Source organism: Choloepus didactylus, chromosome 8, assembly GCF_015220235.1.
Source record: "Choloepus didactylus isolate mChoDid1 chromosome 8, mChoDid1.pri, whole genome shotgun sequence".
Classification (NCBI taxonomy): Eukaryota; Metazoa; Chordata; class Mammalia; order Pilosa; family Megalonychidae; genus Choloepus; species Choloepus didactylus.
The window spans coordinates 96,581,205-96,601,284 of record NC_051314.1 but is presented as its reverse complement, the minus strand read 5'-3'; the positions used below and the strand labels follow the sequence as shown (position 1 = coordinate 96,601,284).

General features: G+C 38.6%; 1 protein-coding gene across 1 annotated transcript in view; it reads left to right on the top strand.

Annotated features, from left to right (window-relative positions):
• LRRK2 (leucine rich repeat kinase 2) overlaps positions 1-20,080 on the top strand; it is a 178,856-nt gene that overhangs the window by 130,017 nt on the left and 28,759 nt on the right. Inside the window, 2 exon segments of the mRNA XM_037846387.1 lie at positions 6,686-6,876; positions 17,831-17,991. Coding sequence (XP_037702315.1) covers positions 6,686-6,876; positions 17,831-17,991 — 352 coding nt within the window.

Genomic DNA, 20,080 nt, shown 5'->3' with positions numbered 1-20,080 from the left:
TTCATAATGTGCTACCATCACCACCACCCATTACCAAAACATTTTCATCATTCCAGACAGGAACCCTGTACAGTTTAAGCCTTAACTTCCGATTCCTTATCTCTACCCCTTCCCTTGGTAACCCATTTTCTAGATTCTGACTTTGAGTTTGCTTATTCTAATTGTTTCAAATAAGTGAGACCATACAATATTTGTCCTTTTGCGTCTGGCTCATTTCACTGAACATGATGTCTTTGAGGTTCATCCATGTTGTCGCGTGTATCAGAACTTCATTCCTTTTTGAAGTGGAATAATATTCCATTGTATGTATATATCACATTTTATTTGTCCATTCATCTGTTGATGAATCCTTCAGTTGCTTCCATCTTTTGGCAATTGTGAATAATGCTGCTATGTACATCAGTCATGTACATTGCACATCTCTTCAAGCCCCTGTTTTCAATTCTTTGGGTATATACCTAGTAGTGGGATTGCTGGGTGATGTGGTAGTTCTATATTTAGGTTTCTGAGGAACCACCACACTGTCTTCCATAGGGGCTGCACCATTTTTGTCACCACCAGCAATAAACTAGTGTTTCTGTTTCCTCTCAAACACTTATTATTTTCTACTTTTTAATAGCAGCCATTCTAATCAGTGTGAACAGGTATCTCATTGTGGTTTGATTTGCATTTTCCTGATGGCTAATGATATTGAGCATTTTTTCATGTGCTTTCTGGCCATTTGGAGAGATGGCTGTTCAAATCTTTTGCCCATTTTTAAATTGGGTTATTTGTCTTTTTATTAAGTTGAAGGATTTCTTTGTATATACTGGATGTTAATCTTTCATCAGATGTATGATTTCCAACCACTATTAGGTCTAGTTGGTTTAGAGTTTTCAAATTTCTCTTGCAGCTAATCTCCCCCTCATTTTTGAAAGAAATTTTGAGAAATTCAAGTCTTGTACTTCCTTAATTGATTTTTGGACTTTATATTCTTTCATTTAGTGATGGTTTCCTACTATTAATGTGGAAACATCAGTTTCTCCCTTCAAATCTGTCTGTATTTGCTTCTATATTTTGGGGCTCTGCTGTTAGGTGCATATATATAATTGTTACATCTTCCTGTTGAATGGTTCCCTTTATCAGTATACAGTGACCATCTTGGTCCTCATTACTATTTTTTATTTAAAGTCTATTTTATCCAATTTTAGTATAGCTATCCCAGCTCTCTCTTGATTACTAATTGTGCGGTATATTTCTTTCCATCCTTTCGCCCTCAACCTACTTGTATCTTCGAAGGTGAGACTCTTGCAGACATCATGTAGCTAGATCATGCTTTTTTATCCATTCTGCCAATCTCTGCTTTTTGACTGGAAAGTTTAATCCATCTACATTTAAAGTCATTCTGATAATACAGTACTTTCTTCAGCCTTTTTGCTATTTAGCCTTTGTAAATATTATACCTTTTTTTTTGTTCCTGACTTCCATTAATCTGTATATTTATATTTATTTGATTTTTTGTATTGTACCCTATTGAGTGCCTTTTCATTTCCATCTGGATATATTTTCCATCCATTTTGTTTGTGTTTACCATTGGGTTAAAATTTAACATCCTAAATATATACCAATTGTATTTGCTTTGATACCAACTTAACTTCAATAGCATGCATATATACTTTTCCTATAGTCTTCTGTCCCCCGAACAATTTTTTGTACTTGTTACCACTTATATCTTTGTACATTGATGTGCAAAAGCATAGATTATCATTACTCTTTATGTGTTTTCATTTTAGCACCTGTAGGAAGTAAGAAGTGGAGTTACATACCAAATGATACACTACAATAATATGGCATTCGTGATTACACAGATGGTTACCTTTACCACTGGTCTTTATTTCTTGATGCTGCTGTGAACAACTGTCTAGTGTTCTTTTCTTTCAGTCTGAAGAACTTCCTTTAGCATTGCTTGTAGGACAGGTTTACTCGTGATGAACTCTCTCATTGTTTATCTGAGAATTTCTTAATCTCTCCCTCAGTTTTGAGAGAAATACTTGACAGATATAAAATTCTTGGCTGATCGTTGTTTTCTTTCAGCACTTCAGTTGTTTCAACACAGTGCTTTCTTGTCTCTGTGGTTTCTGATGAGAAATTGGCATTGAGTCTAATTGAGACTCCCTTGTATGTAACATGTTGCTTTTCTTTTGCAGCTTTCAGAACTCTCTCCTTTTCCTTTGCATTTGAAAGTGTGATCAATATATGACAGGGTGTATTTTTCTTCATGTTTATCCTGTTTGGTGTTATCTGGGCCTCTTGATGTACATATTCAGGTCTTTTGCTAAGTTTGGGAAGTTCTCTGTCATTTCTTTGAATATTCCTGCTGGCCCTTTCTCTCTTTCTTCTCCTTCTGAGACTCCTATAATGTGAATATTGGTGCACTTGATGATGTCCCAGAGGTGTCCTAGGTAATTTTTGCTTTTAATATTTCTTTTTTCTTTCTGCTCCTCATCCTGACTCATTTCAAGTGTCTTGTTTTCAAGTTTACTGATTGTTCCTTCTGTCAGCTCCAATCTGCTTTTGTAACCCCCCTGGGGATTTTTCATTTCAGTTATTGTGGTCTTCAACTCCAGCAATTCTATTTGATTCTTTTTAAAAATTTCTGTCTCTTTCCTAAGACTCTCATATTGCTCATTCATTGTTTTCCTGATACCCTTTAACTCTTTCTCTGAATTTTCTTTCATCTCCTTGAGCATTTTTAAGATTCTTTTTTTAAAGGCTTTGTTGGGTTTATCCACAATCTCATCTTCTTTCTCCTTTGGTGTTTCCTGTATTTTTCTCCTCTTCCTTTGGATGGGCCATCATTAAAATGTTAACTCTTGGATTTATTCCCTGAGATGTCTGTTTCTTGGTTTTGTAACCAGCTGGTGGTAAGACAGGGATTTTCTTGAGCTTCAGCCCTCCTATCAGGAAGGTCTGCCCAAGGCGAATGCAGTGTGCGGGGTTTTCCCTGTCTTTCTAGGCCTCTGTCTTGTCCTGGGATTTTGTTTGTTGTTTTGGCGTTCCCCTGTGTATAGGAGTTTGGTTGGGCCCTCTGTTTTCCAGGAGACAGATCCCCCTGTCCTGAGTATTTGTCCCAGACTGCCCACCTTTATAGTTTTTTTGCACTCCTCTGGAGGGCAAATTCTGGGAGGAGGGCACAATGGAGAGAACTTTCCCAAGTCAGTCTCCCCTTGCCAAAACAGTGTCAGGGACCCACGAAGGGTGCGCTGACTGCCTCCAAAGTGCCTGGGGTGGGGATCAGGAAGGGCGTCAAGAGCATCTCTGATGGCTCCCCAAAGCTGAGCTTCTCTAGCCTTCCCAGGAGTTGCAGCCCTTCAGCTAACTGTCCCCTGCATCTGTGAGGAAATGTGGCATCTTTAAATCTCCACCGCCACTGCCCCTGTCCAGGGTGGGTTGAAATAATAGTTGCCCTCAGAGCCTGGCCCCCAGTGATTCAAATCCACTCATCTAATCTGCATTCAGTGATCACCAGTGCCCACCCCTGTTCTTGGGGAAGAGGATTTTTATGCCCCTCTCTGTCACCAGCAACTAGCCAGGGGCTAGACTCCATGGCACTGCTGCAAGAGTCGGGGCATGGACACTGGTAGCCACTGAGCAGAGAATGTAATTCACTGTTCTTTACCATAATTTATCAGCCTCTTCCTCCCACTCTTCCCTGGATGCTGTACAGTATTCTTCTGTTCTCTGAAGTTTCAAAACAGTTGTTTCAGACAGTTCCTGCCTATTTAATAGTTGTTTTGGTAGGAGGACTGAATCTTGGAGCTCCCCACTCTGCTGTCTTCCCTAGAACTCTGAGTTGCACCATCTTTTTCCCTCTGAATCTGTTGGGGCATACAGATATTTTATGCTCTGTTTTGTGTCTCCCCTAGTCCAAAAACCTCTACAATAAGCATCACTTTCTGTCTTATTAAAAAAAAATCTCACCGAGTTGGTTGAATCAAGTAGTCCTGGTCAGTTTTCCCTGTAATTCCTTTAACTGCCCTATGTTGGTTTTTTCTCTCAGGATGACTTTTCTCATGGTGGTGAATTGGTTCCAGGCTTCAGTTACATTCTTCAAGTACTGAAGATAAGAGGGTCTCTTTTGGGGTCTTGTATTTCAGAGGGACATAAAACCCTATGCAGTTGCTCATTAAAGAAAATTTCCCTTGTCCTCAGTCGAGTCACATGTCTGTTTCTCAGCAAGCATTTATGCCCAGGGCAATGCTGTGTGCTAATTGGCTTAGGCATGTATTACTAAACATATAACTGGAGCAATGGGGATGGTATTGCTTAGAATATTACCACCTTTTGCCAAGTCTGGGGTTGGGGTCAGTTCCCCTGAAGTTCAGGGGCTCCATAGATGAGGGTGGGATACTTGAGCAAAAATCAAGGTACTCTTAGGAAGAAAGAAAGGGAAACGGATGCTGAATAAGTAACCAATAGCAGCCACTCCAGTACTGTTTCTTTTTTTATTGACTGCAGTTAATTTATTTTTTCATGTGAGTTTTTACTGACAGTAGGAATGAAGGATGAAGACAAGTAGGAGGAGAGTAAAATCCAGTGCTCATTTTGCCACCTTAAATCAGAACTCAACAGTATTTTTTAATCTTTTCATTTTCACTTTTTTCTTTGATTTATTTTAAAATGTATTTTTGACTGAATCTCAATCACTCATGCAGGCTTTAAAGAATACACAGTTATAGAATTTTAGTTATTATGAATAATGAAAAATTTTCATTTATGTACAGAATGTCCTGGGGGCATTTTATTTATTGGTAACAAAAATCACATTGTGGCTGTAGGAATAAATTAAGGAAAATTTTGCATATAGAAGCAATTTTGTGAACCAAATCTGGGCACAGTCTCTTGTCAATCTATAGGTAACTTGTATAAATGGATTTTTCAGACTTTGTCGTTGATCTTCAATATGTTTCAAATTTTATGGAATGTGCTTGTGGAACTCTGAAAGTCAGAACACTAAAAACTTATACAGAAATGATTGGTGTATATGTAGCCAGGTTACTCAAGGAAATGGTAGAAGAAATAGAAAATTAGAGTGCAAGCAATATGCTTTTTTCTTACAAAAGGAAGGAAGGGTGGGAGGGAGGAAGGAAGTAAGGAAGATAGGAGGGAAGGAGGAAGGAAGGACTTTGGCATTCAGAGTTTGCATGGTCATGAATGAGGGTGTATCCATTATACTCTCTTGCTCTTTCCTCTTTGCAATCAGTGAGCTCTTTTTCTGGGATTTCATTTAGGCTTCTTTCTGTGCCTATGAAAGAAAACAGAGCTAATTTAACTTTTCCCCATCAGTTTTAACCAACTGGGCTAATCAGATAAAAGAAAAAAATTATTTACTAAGCAAATACAATTGCAGCCTGAAGCTTTTGTTCTTAGAAAATCCCCTCTCAGGGTATTCAGCCTTTCTTCTTCAGCTTGCAGAATTCTCTACACTTCAGTTTTCTGAGAAATGCAATTGGCACTGATGCTCCAGGTCTTTGAAGCTCGTTTTTAAGAAGCAGAGTTTCTGCAGAATTCATACTTTAAAGCATGAATCAATTGAACACCACAGAAGCTATAAATTTCAACTAAATTACAGTTTCTGAATAAAGTGTTATATACAGAATAAAGTGCATATGGAATTCCAAAGTAACAACACCATAAAGGAGACTGAAACAGTTTCACATGATGTGGCCTTGATAAAGGATTGATATCAGAATGGAGACCTTTCTGTTCAAGCGAAATTGGTGTCTCTGGCATCTTGGGTTCTCATTTAGTCTCCCTGTGTTTCTCCTCTTTCGATTGGAAAAATGTTTGTCATGTGTTTATTTTATACTGCTGTTTTCACGTTAACCTGATGACGGATTCATCCCTTCATTTTTAGGCTCTAGATAGAATAAGAAGCAAATCCTTTTACCATCAAGTTGGAAAGTACAGATATTAAACATGAAAATAATTTCAAGTAGTGATAAGAAATATGGGAAAAACAAGTTAAGTGGGTGGGAGAGAGCTGGGACTAGCTGGGTACATGCTAGGAATGAATGAATGCCAGTATGGTTGGAGAGTAGTCAGTGAATGGGGGAGGAAAAGAGATGGTCTCTTGGCATGGGCTGGGACTAGATAAGGTCGGTCTGTTGTATGCCATGAAATGTATGAGAATTAATTCTAAGAATAATGGGAAGTCATTACAGAGTTTTCGGAAGGTGGTGATGTGTATTTTTGTGGAGTTAGGCATCCTCAGTAAACTTTTCTGGTCATAAAACTAGAGATGATAGATTTTATCTCACCTGCCAGCTGCAGTTTATTAGTAGTAGCTGCTCAGAGTATGGGCTGAGAAGTGTTCTGAGACTCATTGGGATTCGATAGATGAGATTGTCATGACCTCTTAGCATGACCACAAAGAATGTTCTGTACCTGCGTTAAATGCTCTAATAAAAGCAGAAAAAAAGGGAAAAATAGAACTTAAAATTTTAATTTAAAAATGTAGTTTTAAAACCAATTATTACTGAAAATTTGGAAAATATAAAAAAATAATGGAAGAGGAAATGGAAAGTTCACTATAATTCAGTCACCGAGAGAAAACCACAGTCAAAGTTTTCATGTCTTTAAGAAAGGAGATGCTTGAGTAAGAGATTATGTTGTACTACTTTTATATGGTATTTGACTTTTGCAGGAGCTGGTGGTGCTTTGCCACCTCCACCACCCTAGCTTAATATCTCTGCTGGCAGCTGGGATTCGTCCTCGAATGTTAGTGATGGAATTAGCTTCCAAGGGTTCCCTGGATCGTCTCCTCCAGCAGGACAAAGCCAGCCTCACCAGAACCCTGCAGCACAGGATTGCACTACATGTGGCTGATGGCTTGAGGTAATCAGGTCATCGTGTTTTCTATTTCATTGCATGGTCAGGCATGACTTACTCTCACCTCTGGCTCTGGTTCCTGGAGAGTAGTGGTTCCCAGTTGCATTGTGTTGTACTAGTATTCCACAGACAATTTGGATGAAAACCCACCATCATCCAGATCAAGGTTTGTAATTTCATAAAATGAAAGCAGGAAGACCACATGGAGCCTCTTGGCTAGTAGTGGTAGAGTGCAGCTCCTAGAGTCCATGATCTAAACTCTATACTCACCTGCTTCCCCTAAAATAAATATAGGTGAGGCTTCAAAGTATCAAGGGAAGTATCAATTATCATTCAATAATTTCAACAAGGCAAGATTCTTTCATACTTGTGAAGTGGACTAAAGTGATTGGAGTTGGGTTGTTTTGTACAACCATAGTGTGCCTCAGAGGGCTGGACGGAGCCTGGGAGAGGCAACACAGCACAGTGAAAAGGCAATGGTTTTTGGAGACAAAAGGACTGAGTTTAATCATTGCTCCAAACACTTAGGAACTGAGATTTTATAACTCTGATTCTCATATATGTTTTTAAATGCAATTTTATTGAGATACATTCACACACCATATAATCCATCCAAAGTAAACAATCAGTGGCTCACAGAGTCATCATATAGTTGTACATTCATCACCACAGTTTTAGAACAGTTTCATTATTCCCCCCCAAAAATAATAAAAATAAAAAAAAAAATAAAATAAAATAAAATAAGTAATAAAAATAAAAAAAATTTAAAAGAACATCCAAAACATCCCATACTCCTCATTCCCCCCTATTATTTAAATATATTTCATTACTCATCTGCCCGTACACTGGATCCAGGGAGTGTCAGTCACAAGGTTTTCACAATCAAACAGTCACACAATGAATGCTATATGGTTATATAATCATCATAAAGAATCAAGGCTACTGCATTACAGTTCAGCAGTTTCAGGCATTTCCTTCTAGCTGTTCTAATGCAACAGAAATTAAAAGGAGTATCTATGTAATGCATAAGAATAACCTCTAGAATGACCTCTTAACTCTATTTGAAATCTCTTAGCCACTGAAACTTCATTTTGTTACATTTCTTTTCCCCCTTTTGGTCAAGAATGCATTCTCAATCCCATGGTGCCAGGGCCAGGCTCATCCTTGGGAATCATGTTCCCCATGGGGAGAGGGTGGTGAGTTTATTTGAGGAGTTGACTTAGAGAGAGGCCACATCTGAGCAACAGAAGGGGTTTCTTGGTGGTGACTCTTAGGCATAGTTTTAAGTAGGCCTACCTTCGCCATTGGAGAGATAAGTTTCCTAAGGGCAAGCCTCTAGATCGAGGGCTTGTCTTATTAAATTGGGAGCCCCTATTGCTTAAGGGAATAGCAGGAATTCCTCAGGTGGGGAAATTTACTATTTCTACATTTTTTCTCAGTCCCTCAAGGGGACTTTGCAAATACATTTTCATTTTCTGCCCAAAATATTCTGGTATGTATTGGGGTATTACATTAGCTTATACAGAATAACAAGAACTCATACCCTATTCTAGGTTCCCTGTAATTACAGTGTTTAAATAAACTGACCAGACAGGTTAAATTAGATAGTTTGCTACAGAAAATATAAATTTTGTACCAAATAAACCTCTTTTCCTTGGTCTCACACAGAAGTTGGAGTTTTAAAATACAGTCAATATCATCCTTTACCATGTATTCTAATTTACCTTAGTCCTAACCGAGTCCATTTCATCCTTATTTCTACTTGTAGTCTGATCTCTTTTTCAGCTTCTTTAACATTTGCTGTATGGAGTAATGCTGATTTTCAGAGCTACAGAACTCTGACTCTGAATCTCAGGTGTCACACAGATACCCAAATTTCCAGGGAACTGCCGGGTTAATACACAAAGAGTTCAGTATCTCAGAATTTAGAAATAACACTTAAAACTCAGGAATAGATGTGACTGCTGTAAGAGCTTATAATCTAGGAACCTTTACAATAAGCCTTACTGAACATTCTCTGCTCCTTAATTATCGATTGCCCAATCTCTGCCCACATTCTGTCCCCAGATAACCTATACCCTCGAATTCAATTCTCAGCATGTGCTTATTATTGCTAGTTTATATTAGTTAGGCCTTATAATATTTGGCTCTTGATTTTTGGTTTATTTCACTCAACATAATGTCCTTAAGATTCATTCACCTAGCTTTATGCCTCACAACTTCAGTCCTTCTTGCAGCCACTCAGTATTCCATTGTATGCGTACACCACAGTTCGCCCCTCTGTTCATCAGTGTATCCTTAGACCACCTCCATCTGTTGCAAATCGTGAATACTGCTGCCATAAACATCAGCTTGCAGTGTTTATTGTGTCCCTGCTTTCAGTTCTTCCAAGAATACACAACATAACGGGGTTGCAGGAACATGGCAACTCTACACCCAGCCTCCTGTGGAACCACCACACTGCCCTCCAGAGGGTCTGCACCCTTCTGCTTCCCTACGAACAGGGAATAGGTATATCTCTCTATCCACATCTTCTCCAGGGCTTGTATCTTTCTGTTTATTTTTAAACAGTTTTATTCACACCCCATACAATCCATCCTAAGTGAATAGTCAGTGGGTCCTGGTTTAATCACATAGCTATGCAGTAACCACCACAATCTATATGAGAACATTTCCATTTCTGATACTTATCTCTGTCTTCAATTCAGCATTTGTAGGGACCTTTCCCAGCCTGTATCTTCCTCCAGAGTTCTAAACAATTCAGAATTGTTCTTTTTATTTCATTGATTTTCTGGGGAGAGGTTTTACAGTAGCTGTTTTGTCACCATGTTGATGATGTCACCCAGATTCTCATATTTTAAAAATAGATTATAAACTATGACTAAAAGCACAAAGTTTTGAGGACTTTTGTAATAATTGAACACATCTCAGATGAAACTCTCGATTTCTTCCTGCCCTACTGTTCCCCAACTGCACTTACCCATTTGCTCCCCCTTGGGGTTATCCTTGGTCCCTCCCTTTTTCTCCCATCCCACACCTAATCCTTTAGCAAATCTTTTGAGCTTTTCCATCAAAATATGTCTTAATGCAGCTACTTCCCATAATTCCTGAGTTTAAGCCACCGTCATCTCTTATTGCCTATCTAGTCTCTCTGCTTTTGCCTTTTGCCCCATTACACCCTGTTCTTCACACGGTAGTCAGAGTGATGTTCTAATGTGTAAGTTGGATCAAGTCTTTTTCCTGTTATCAACCCTACTTCACTTCCTGGTCACTGCACTCAGCCCTTTACTTCCCTAAGGGTTTTTTATTATGCCAGAGGCTTTGTGCTTGCTGTTCCCTCAACCAGGAATGTCCAACCCCCAGATACCCTCTTGCTTCATTCCTCTTTTCATTCAGTTCTCTCCTCAGACTGGATGCCCCAGCTGCCAAATGACCCTCTTCCACCTGTAGCACTATCGCTGCCTGGTGTTCTTTATGTTGTCAGTTGTTATTGTCTGCCTTTGCCATGGGAATCTTAAGTGCTGTGAGAACACGAACTTTTGATCTTGTTCACTATTATATCCCTGGCACCAGGAACAGGGGGCCTTTGGTAATATATGTTGGTATAAGGGAGAGAGGGAGAAAGGACAGAGGGAGGAAAACAATGCCTACCACTCAGGGGATGCAAATTTCCTTCTCTTCCTTCCCTTCTGATATGCCATGTATATGCTGTTTAGGAATATCCAGACATGTAAATGGAATGGACTATAAGAAAAACAAATACTCCTTGCAAACAAACACAAAACAAAAGCAGGAGGATATGTTCATAAATAGTGTGTAAAGAATCTAATACATGTATAAAATAAGTAGAATTCCCATCTGAATTCTCATTTAAAACATATATATTATTGAATGAAGCAGGATGCAGGATTTTTGATTCAGGTTGTTATGTCTGCTTTGAACACCAGGGGGAAACTTGTGTTAAATTAATCTTGGTAAAGTACAAATGTAGTTCAAAGTCTTGTTACTTTCTTGAGTTTAACTAATTCAGGGTCCTAGTTTTTTCCTAATTCTTCTTCATAATCCCTAAAGTGCTCATTTATAAAATATAGCAGTGCTATATTTTTATTTACCACTGTTTGGAACACCTCATCTATAAAATAACTTATTCTGGTTCTCTGAAACCTTACTTTAAGTAGCACATACAGCAGTTTCTGATGAAGTAAATGAACTCTCAGTATATTTTCCTATGATTTGCATGATTTGTTCTCAGCATAATGGCAGAACAGCTTTCCAGATTTTGTGCCACAAGAGGCTAGATTTCAGTAGCTAAACTGTCAATTTTCCATGAGCATAAGTATTTTTTAAAAACAGTTTTAATGTTGGTCTTCCCAAATGTGTTCTGGCATGAAGCTGTAAATTCAGAGGTAGAAAGAAACAGTAAAATCATATGCTTTGTAGCCCCTTAACTGATGGAGATGTTTTGAGTGACATAACAGAATTTTCCTCACATTACACATTCTTTCCCGAAGTCTTGCCTTCAACTATCAGCTTACATCTCTAATTCAGTCCACTCACTTGAGCTCTGTATCTTAATTCTCAACTACTTTTAAAGATGTTTCCTGTTTACTTCTATAGTTCCATATTTTCAGAATTGAATTTACTTTCCCTGCTTGCTTCCTCCCACCATGAATTGCTCTCTCTTGTATCTCTTGGCGTACTTGCAAAGCCAGGATTCTTGTTTTCATACCTATACCAACCTCCTACTCCCAAGAGTGGTATGTATTTGTCCAACAGATCTTTAACTCTATTTTACGTTGTCTCTTTAATCGGTCCTTTTATATTATACCACTACCACTTCCTCAGTCTTGTCCCTCCAGGGAATTATCAGAATATTTCTTCTAAAAAGAAAATCTTGTTTTGCTTAAAATTCCCTAGTGGTTCCCAGTTATCTACGAAGGGCATCCAGAATCCTTGGTGTAGCATCAAAACTACTTCTGGGGGGGAGGAACCTAAGATGGCGACTAGCTGAGACAGAGAAAAAAACACCTCCTTGGAAAACACTGTATAAAAAACCAGAAAGGACCCAGAACACCACTTCCAAAGTAGCATCAGCCGGACAAGTTCTGCTAAAGCCACAGGGAACGTGCGTTTGGTGAAACCAGGTGTCTGCATTCTGAAACGAGTGAGTGAGTAGGCTGAATCCCTCAGCCATGCTGCAGTGGGGGGAGACGCTGGGCTGGCGTTTTTTTTTTTTTAAAAGAGAAGCCCAGGAACAGCTGCAGATAAGACGGGAGCGGTTTGGACTAACACCTCAGTGTCTGGGATGGAGGATACCCCTTCCCACACCCACTGCAGATTGTCTCAGGTCCAGGGAAACAAAGGGGAGAAACCCAGCCTCGCGGCCGTCACCCCAGCGGGCGGGGCTGCTCCTGCCCGGGGCTGAACTCACAGCACAGAACCGAGACAAGAAACCCAGCCTGACAGGGAGTCTTTCCCGCAGCACCGCTCACAAGACACAATATCGGCCGTGGACAGTGGCCTTGAATACACCCACGGCTGATTGTCCCGGAGCTGGGAGAGTGGAGCTGTGCAGAAAGGGGGAAGGTAACGCGTCCCATTCTACCATCTTTGACGCGGGCTGGGAACGCCCCTACACAGCCCGGCGGCCCAGGGCTTCCCTGGAGGCCGGCGCTCACTTGTGACATAGCACGGCCCTCCCCCCCTCAACAGAGGTCCTGGAAAAGCACAGCAGGGAGGGAGGAGCCACTCGGAAATCCCAGGGAACCTACGCCAATACCAAGGATTTTTGTGTCAGTGGCAGAGAACAGCCTTAAATCTCTGGGAACACCTGGGAGGTTTGATTGTTAAACCTGCCCTTCCTCCCTAACCGCTCAGGCACACGCCCCTCATTGCGGGCAGACAGCACTGACAACACACCCAAATTAAGTGCACCAATTGGACCCCAAAAGAATCAGATCCCCACATAACACAAAGTTGGGGAGAACTGACTTGAGGGGAATAAGTGACTCACGGACGCCATCTGCTGGTTAGTTAGAGAATGGGTATGTTACCAAACTGCAATTCTAACAAATTAAAGATCAAGTAAAGCAAATGCCAAGATGCCAAAAACAACAGAAAATCTTAAAGCATATGATAAAACCAGACAACATAGAGAACCCAAACCCAAACACTCAAATCAAAAGATCTGAAGACACACAGTTCCTGGCAGAATTAATCAAAGAACTACAGACAGGCAAAGAGAGCATGGCATGGGATATAAAAGACTTGAAGAAGAGCATGGCACAGAATATGAAAGACATAAAAAAGACCCTAGAAGAGCATAAAGAAGCTATTGCAAGAGTAAATAAAAAAATAGAAGATCTTATGGAAATTAAAGAAACTGTAGGCCAAATTAAAAAGACTGGATACTCATAATATAAGATTAGAGGAAGTTGAACAACAACTCAGCCTCCTCAAGGAGCACAGAACAGAAAATGAAAGAACAAAAGAAAGAATGGGGAAAAAAATCGAAAAAATCGTAATGGATCTCAGGGATATGATAGATAAAATAAAATGTCCGAATTTAAGACTCATTGGTGTCCCAGAAGGGGAAGAGAAGGGTAAAGGTCTAGAAAGAGTATTCAAAGAAATTGTTGGGGAAAATTTCCCAAACCTTCTACACAATATAAATACACAAAGCATAAATGCCCAGCGAACTCCAAATAGAAAAAATTCAAACAAACCCACTCCAAGACATATTCTGATCAGACTTTCAAATACCGAAGAGAAGGAGCAAGTTCTGAAAGCAGCAAGAGAAAAGCAATTCACCACATACAAAGGAAACAACATAAGACTAAGTAATGACTACTCAGCGGCCACCATGGAGGCGAGAAGGCAGTGGCATGACGTATTTAAAATTCTGAGAGAGGAAAATTTCCAACCAAGAATACTTTATCCAGCAAAACTCTCCTTCAGATTTGAGGGAGAGCTTAAATGTTTCACAGACAAACAAATGCTGAAAGAGTTTGCTAATAACAGACCTGCCCTACTTCAGATACTAAAGCGAGCCCTACCAACAGAGAAACAAAGAAATGAAAGAGAGATATAGAGACTTTTAACAGACATATATAGAATATTACATCCCAGGTCACTGGGACACACGTTCTTCACTAGTGATCACGGATCTTTCTCCAGAATGGACTGTATGTGGGGACATAAAAACAAGCCTCAATAAAATAAAAAATATAAAAGTGAATTTGTTCAAAGAACATTCTCTGCCCACAATGGAATACAAATAGAAGTCAATAAAACCATCAGAGACTTGGAGAATTCACAAACACCTGAAAGATAAAAATGAGGGGGAGATAAAAACATTTCCCCCTCATTCAAAAGCTGAGGAACTTCATCACCAGTAGATTAGTCCTAAGCAGGCTGAAAGGAAGGGACACTAAACAGTTGACTGAAACCACATGAAGAAATAAAGATTTCCAGTAAAGATCACATGGTGGATATAAAGACCAATACTACTGTATGGTTGATTTATAACTCCACTATTTACTTCCTACAGGATCTAAAATACATAAACTGTAATGATAAATCAGTGGTTTTGGACTCAGTGTAAAATATGTAATTCTTGACAAGAACTACATAAAGGTTGGGGGAATGGAGGGGTATAGGAACACAGTTTACATGTCCTATTGAAGTTAAGTTGGTTTCAAACAAAAACAAGATTGTTATAGATTTAAGAGGTTAAATTTAAGCCCCATGGTAAACACAAAGAACGTATCAAAGAATATGACCAAAGAGATAAAAAGTAGAGTAGGGGTTCCAAGAAGTGGGGGAAGGGGCAATGGGGAGTTAAGAAATGAGAGTAGGGGCTTTGGTTTGGGGTGAAGGGAAAATTCTAGAAATGGATGATCAGAAGGTGATAGCATTGCAACATTCTAAATGTGATTAATCCCACTAAGGGAATGCTAGGGAGGGGTGGAATAGGAAGATTTAGGCTATATGTATCTATCCAAAATTGAAAAAAAATAAGACAGTCTAAATAGACGACAATTAAATGCCAAGGATGACCCTGGACGGGATCTGAGGCCGGAGGAGAGGAGGCTCAAAGGGACACAGCTGGAACACAAGGAAAAAAAAAAGGAAATATAGAATGTAAGCTTTTTATCAATGTTGAATTTCTTGAACTTCTTAGCTGCGTTTAATGAGATTGCATAAAATAATGTTCTTGTCCATGGGAAAGGTATATGTGAATTATATTGTCTGTTCAGAGATATGTGCAGCTTGCTCCCATATGTTCAGAAGATAGAGCAATAGATGATGGGTGTTAGGGAGGGAGGGAGGGAGGGAGAGAGAGAGGGAAAGAAAGAGTGGTGTGACAGGATCTTAAAGGTGATGGATCAGGGTATCGGGAGAGGGGGGTCAGGGTATGATGGAATTCTATGTAGGGGGTTTGTACTGTTTTTACAACTGTTCCTGTAAGATTGAACTTATTTCAAAATAAAATTAAAAAAAAAAATCTAAAAAAAAACTACTTCTGTATGCCTCTTGCCTTTTTCACCAGCGTCCTGCCACTGTGCTACCCGCACTGGCATTCTAACCATGCTGAAGGAAAGTCTTGGATTTTCATTTATGTTCATACCTCTCTTTCTTTGCATATGTCAGTCCTCTCTTTCCCCAAATTTGTCTGTATGGAGAACTCATTTTCCTCAGGAATTTTCTCAGGCACCCTCTCCACCAGGAAGTCCACTATGTAGCATTACCCTCCCTAACGCCTGTTTCTTGAGCTTGCTCAGTGCAGGACATTGTGTTAGGTGCTGAAGAGTGGAAGGTGGAAGTTACATTTTTCTTATCAGAGTTGAAAATTTACAGTTTAGTGGGAGTTTCCACTTCACTAGTTTTATCTCTGTGCCTTTCCCCCATCTGTGCATCCCTCGTACATGGTACTTTCTACATTTCCGTAACTGCATTTGAGCATCCGTCACCTCTTCTAGACTGTGATCCTCTCAACCGCAGAGTTACAAGGACAATTTTGTATCCACTAGTGACTGGCCTTCATAGATGCCCAACACATATTTGATAAGGGAATGAATGCATTCTATTTTTAGAATCATTCTACTTAGGATGGGATAGTTTATTTCAAAATATGTAGAAAAGGGTTCTTACCATCTTATTATAATCAACATCAAAGAACATACCAGTGTATTTGGATAAAATATTTGACCATACTCATTGTCACATAATGCATAAATTATGGTCAAATTATCTTCTGTAAGACAAGATAAGCATTTATTGCTATTTAAGAAGTTATTTTGTTATTCTATTAAAAGCTATTAAAAGTGTACTCTTAAGATTAAATTCTATAATTGAACATTTTAACTAAGTCAGATAACCTCTCACTACTTCTGACATTATTTCAAATTGTTTAACTATTTTTAACCTTTGAAAAGTATTCTGAGAGAGTCTCTATTCTAGAATACACTGAAAGAGGCATACATTATGAAAGATTTGGATGCTATTCAATGAAGTATCATTTGGCTTTTAAGTTTGTTTTCTTCTTAATCTCCCAGCTTTCTTCTTCAGCGGGGCAAGAGTAGCTAACGGCCTTTTGGTAAGCCCCTAGTAAATTTTTCGTTCAAGCCATTACTTATTGTTAAGGTCAACTTCATTAGTGCATTTGTCTTATTTTTCAACCAAAAATATGTATACTAAAATGAATGGGCCTAAAGCCAACTATCCTAACTACATCCTGGAAGAGAGACCCTCTCCTATTGCAGAAACAATTCAAGGTACATACATGCTAGGCCATCAGGGCATCAGTGCCACTCTGCTCCTAATCCCTATTGCTGTGGTTGGTACTAAGTAATGGGGTAAATATTTATTGAAATATATGAACTGAAACCAAACCCACAAACAAACAAAGGATTTAAATTTCTCTCCATTAAGCTCTGTGGTGTTCTTTCAAGGTCAGTCATAATATACCTGGAAGATCACATAGAGGACTGTAGTAAATCAGGGAAGACACTTGGAGTTGGGGAAAGTCAGAAGTTTGTAGGTGTGTAAGGCAAGGTTGGTGATGGAGTCACTTCAGTTGAGGCCCAGTAGTAGATTTCTGGCCATGTTGGAAGTATGGGCAGGATGCAGTTGAGATAAAAACTTTATGTTGTTTTTTAGCAATTAACAGGTCTTTATTCTTTGCCTGACATGTCCAAGTCTGGTTGCTTATGGATCAGTCTCTAAAAGGATGGACTTTAACAACACCCAACCTCATCTTCTCAAGACAGTGTTGTATTTACTCCAGTTCTCAGTTCAAAATGTTCTCTGTTAACCTTAGTTTATTACAGAATTTTGTTTATAGGAAATCATATCTTCATATGGAATAGGAAGTTGATAACCATTAAAAAGCCTGATGTTTTTATTTGTTATTATTGAAAAAAAATTTTTCAATAATAAATATTATTGAAAATATTCAAAAAATTGGGAAACTTTTTAGTCAGAAAAAGTAAATAACAAAAGAGAATTGGAAGAGAGTCTTCAGAAGCTGAGATAAAATTCTGTATGCTTTTAAGAAAATCAAAAACACAAATCCCTTCAACTTGGACTTAACATATTTACATTTAAAAATAATTAAAATATTCAAACGATTACTGAGGGAATTCAGAAAGCCTTTTAAGTAATTATTAAGGTATATGAAAGAAGTGTTTCTAAAAATTGGGACTTTGCCTGAGGTAGTTGTATCCTAAAGTTTAAATCACTTTTCAGGATTGAACAGTTTCTTTTAAAAAGCATAACTTTGCTTTGTAATATTAGACTTAAATACTTTGAATTCTTCTATAATAGCTCTTAATTGATTTTGAGGGTCAAACAACATGTAATTTTTCATACTTTGGATAATGGACATAACATGTTCAAGGAAATTATGGCAGAAAATATAATCATATTTTAATAAGATTGCATCCGTGGTTTCTGGCAGATATCTCCACTCGGCCATGATTATATACCGTGACTTGAAGCCCCACAACGTGCTGCTGTTTACCCTGTACCCCAATGCTGCCATCATTGCCAAGATCGCTGACTATGGGATTGCTCAGTACTGCTGTAGGATGGGGATAAAGACGTCAGAGGGCACACCAGGTGGGTGATGGGGTTCTCAAGATGGGTAACCAGTGACCCAGGGGTGAGTCTGGGAGAATCGAAACAGCTCTGTAGCGTATCACACTGTGAACAGATACCTACGGTGTGAGTAATTGTGAACCTTACATTGTGATCCTGATCATTATGAATCGATAGATGTGATTTTCCAGGGCAAAGACCAAATAAAAGGACAGAATGCTTGATATCATGTTATATTTTTAAAAAATTACATTATTAAAACATTTAAATGTCCCAGAGGGGGTAAAATGTAACATAGCAAAAGTTAACATAGGTAATGTCAACACCTAAAAATGAGGCAAAACCAGGTGTACAGACCCTTAACTCTGAAACCCAAAGAGCTCTGACAAAATAAATATTTTTACTAAGAGTTTTGATGGCAAAACCTGACATCAGCTGACTTGGTGTTTATTATGATCTTTATATATCATACTCAGTGTGAATATGCATGTTTTTGCTGAAGAGATGTAAGTGTATTTGATGTGGGGAAACATAAATATGGAGAGAGATCATGACAGAAAACCCAGGGCCTGATCTGTTCATTCTGTCCCCACTTCCCCCAGGTTGCTTAATACATTGTAAGCAAATTTTTCCTTGCCATATCCTGGACCTTATCGTTATCATTATTATAAACTCTGCATCAAGTGTCAAATAACAATAACTATCACCACTGCTACCACCACCCCCAACTTTTCCTTCCCCAGTGCAATTATGTTTGGGAAGAAAAATGGTTTGCTTTTGTATTATTTTAATTATCTCCCCGCTATATCCTTTTAATGAATTTTCCTGTTAATGTTACATCTTTTAACATGGAACCTTCTGGAGAAATAAAAGACCAAGTGGCTGTTAACCCTCTGCGTGTTTTTATGGTAACCCATACCCAGTGCGTGCATGTGAGTGAGAGTTCATTGTTGTTATCCCGGAGAACACAGTAACAGGAGCTAACCTTTGTAGAGCACAGTGTACCTGCCATGTGCTTTGTCCTTTGCGTGGGCTGATCATCTCATTTAATCCTATGATTTTCTGAAGTAGATCCTAATGCTATTCCCAGTCTACAGATACAGAAACTAAGGGTAGGGAAGTTTAATAAGGTCTATAGGGTAGTACAAGATGCAAGCCCAAGCCCCCGAATATCAGAGCCCCTGGCCTGGCAAAGGCAGAAGCAACTCGTTTATTGACGGTGATCACAGAGCAGTGTCTGTCGACATTTTGAAAGGTACACATGCGACAGGTCATCTCATCTTTAAATAACTTGGACAGTTTCAGCTTTAACACTGCCAAATGGTTATATTGATATTATATCCTGTTCAGGGTGACAGTTGCACTGTTGAATGAGATGGACGTTGACTGATGGCTTTAACTATGTCAACATCCATATAAATACAACGGTCTTAGGGTAAATAAACTGTCATTCTCTGGTTATGCACTGACACGTGAGATAGATGGTGAAACATGCTCAATTTCTGTGAAAGTAAGAAAGAAAGAACATATATGTTTATGTTAACTACACGATATATAGTCAAACCTGATTCAGAAATTCCTCATATTCTTTATCTATTGATCTTTATTTACTCATTGTGTTTGTTAAAATGAGGCTTATGTGAAAAATAATTTCCAAAAATTATTCTTATAAAATGAATCATTTCCTATTATTTTAACATGGTAATTGTTATGATAATTTCCTAGGGGAAAATTATATTTATTCTTTATTCATTTATTCATGTACCCAGCAATAATTTATTGAACATTCACTATGTACCAAACTGAACTACCACTTAATAGCTATGTGATCTCATCAAGATTCACTTTCTAGGTCTTAGTTTTCACTTCTGTAAAATGTGATGAGGAAAATAATGCCTACCTCACAGGGTTATTATAAAGGAAAAATGAAATAATCCATGTAAATAGCATAGAACAGGGCTTGGTATATGGCAAGTGTTCAAAGCATGTTAACAACTGCTCTGTTGGTACATTTGGATAATGCACGAATAAATATAAGTCTTGCCCTCCAGAAGCAAACATTCTAACAGGAGAGAAAGGGCTATAAACAAATAATTGTAAAGTTTTATGT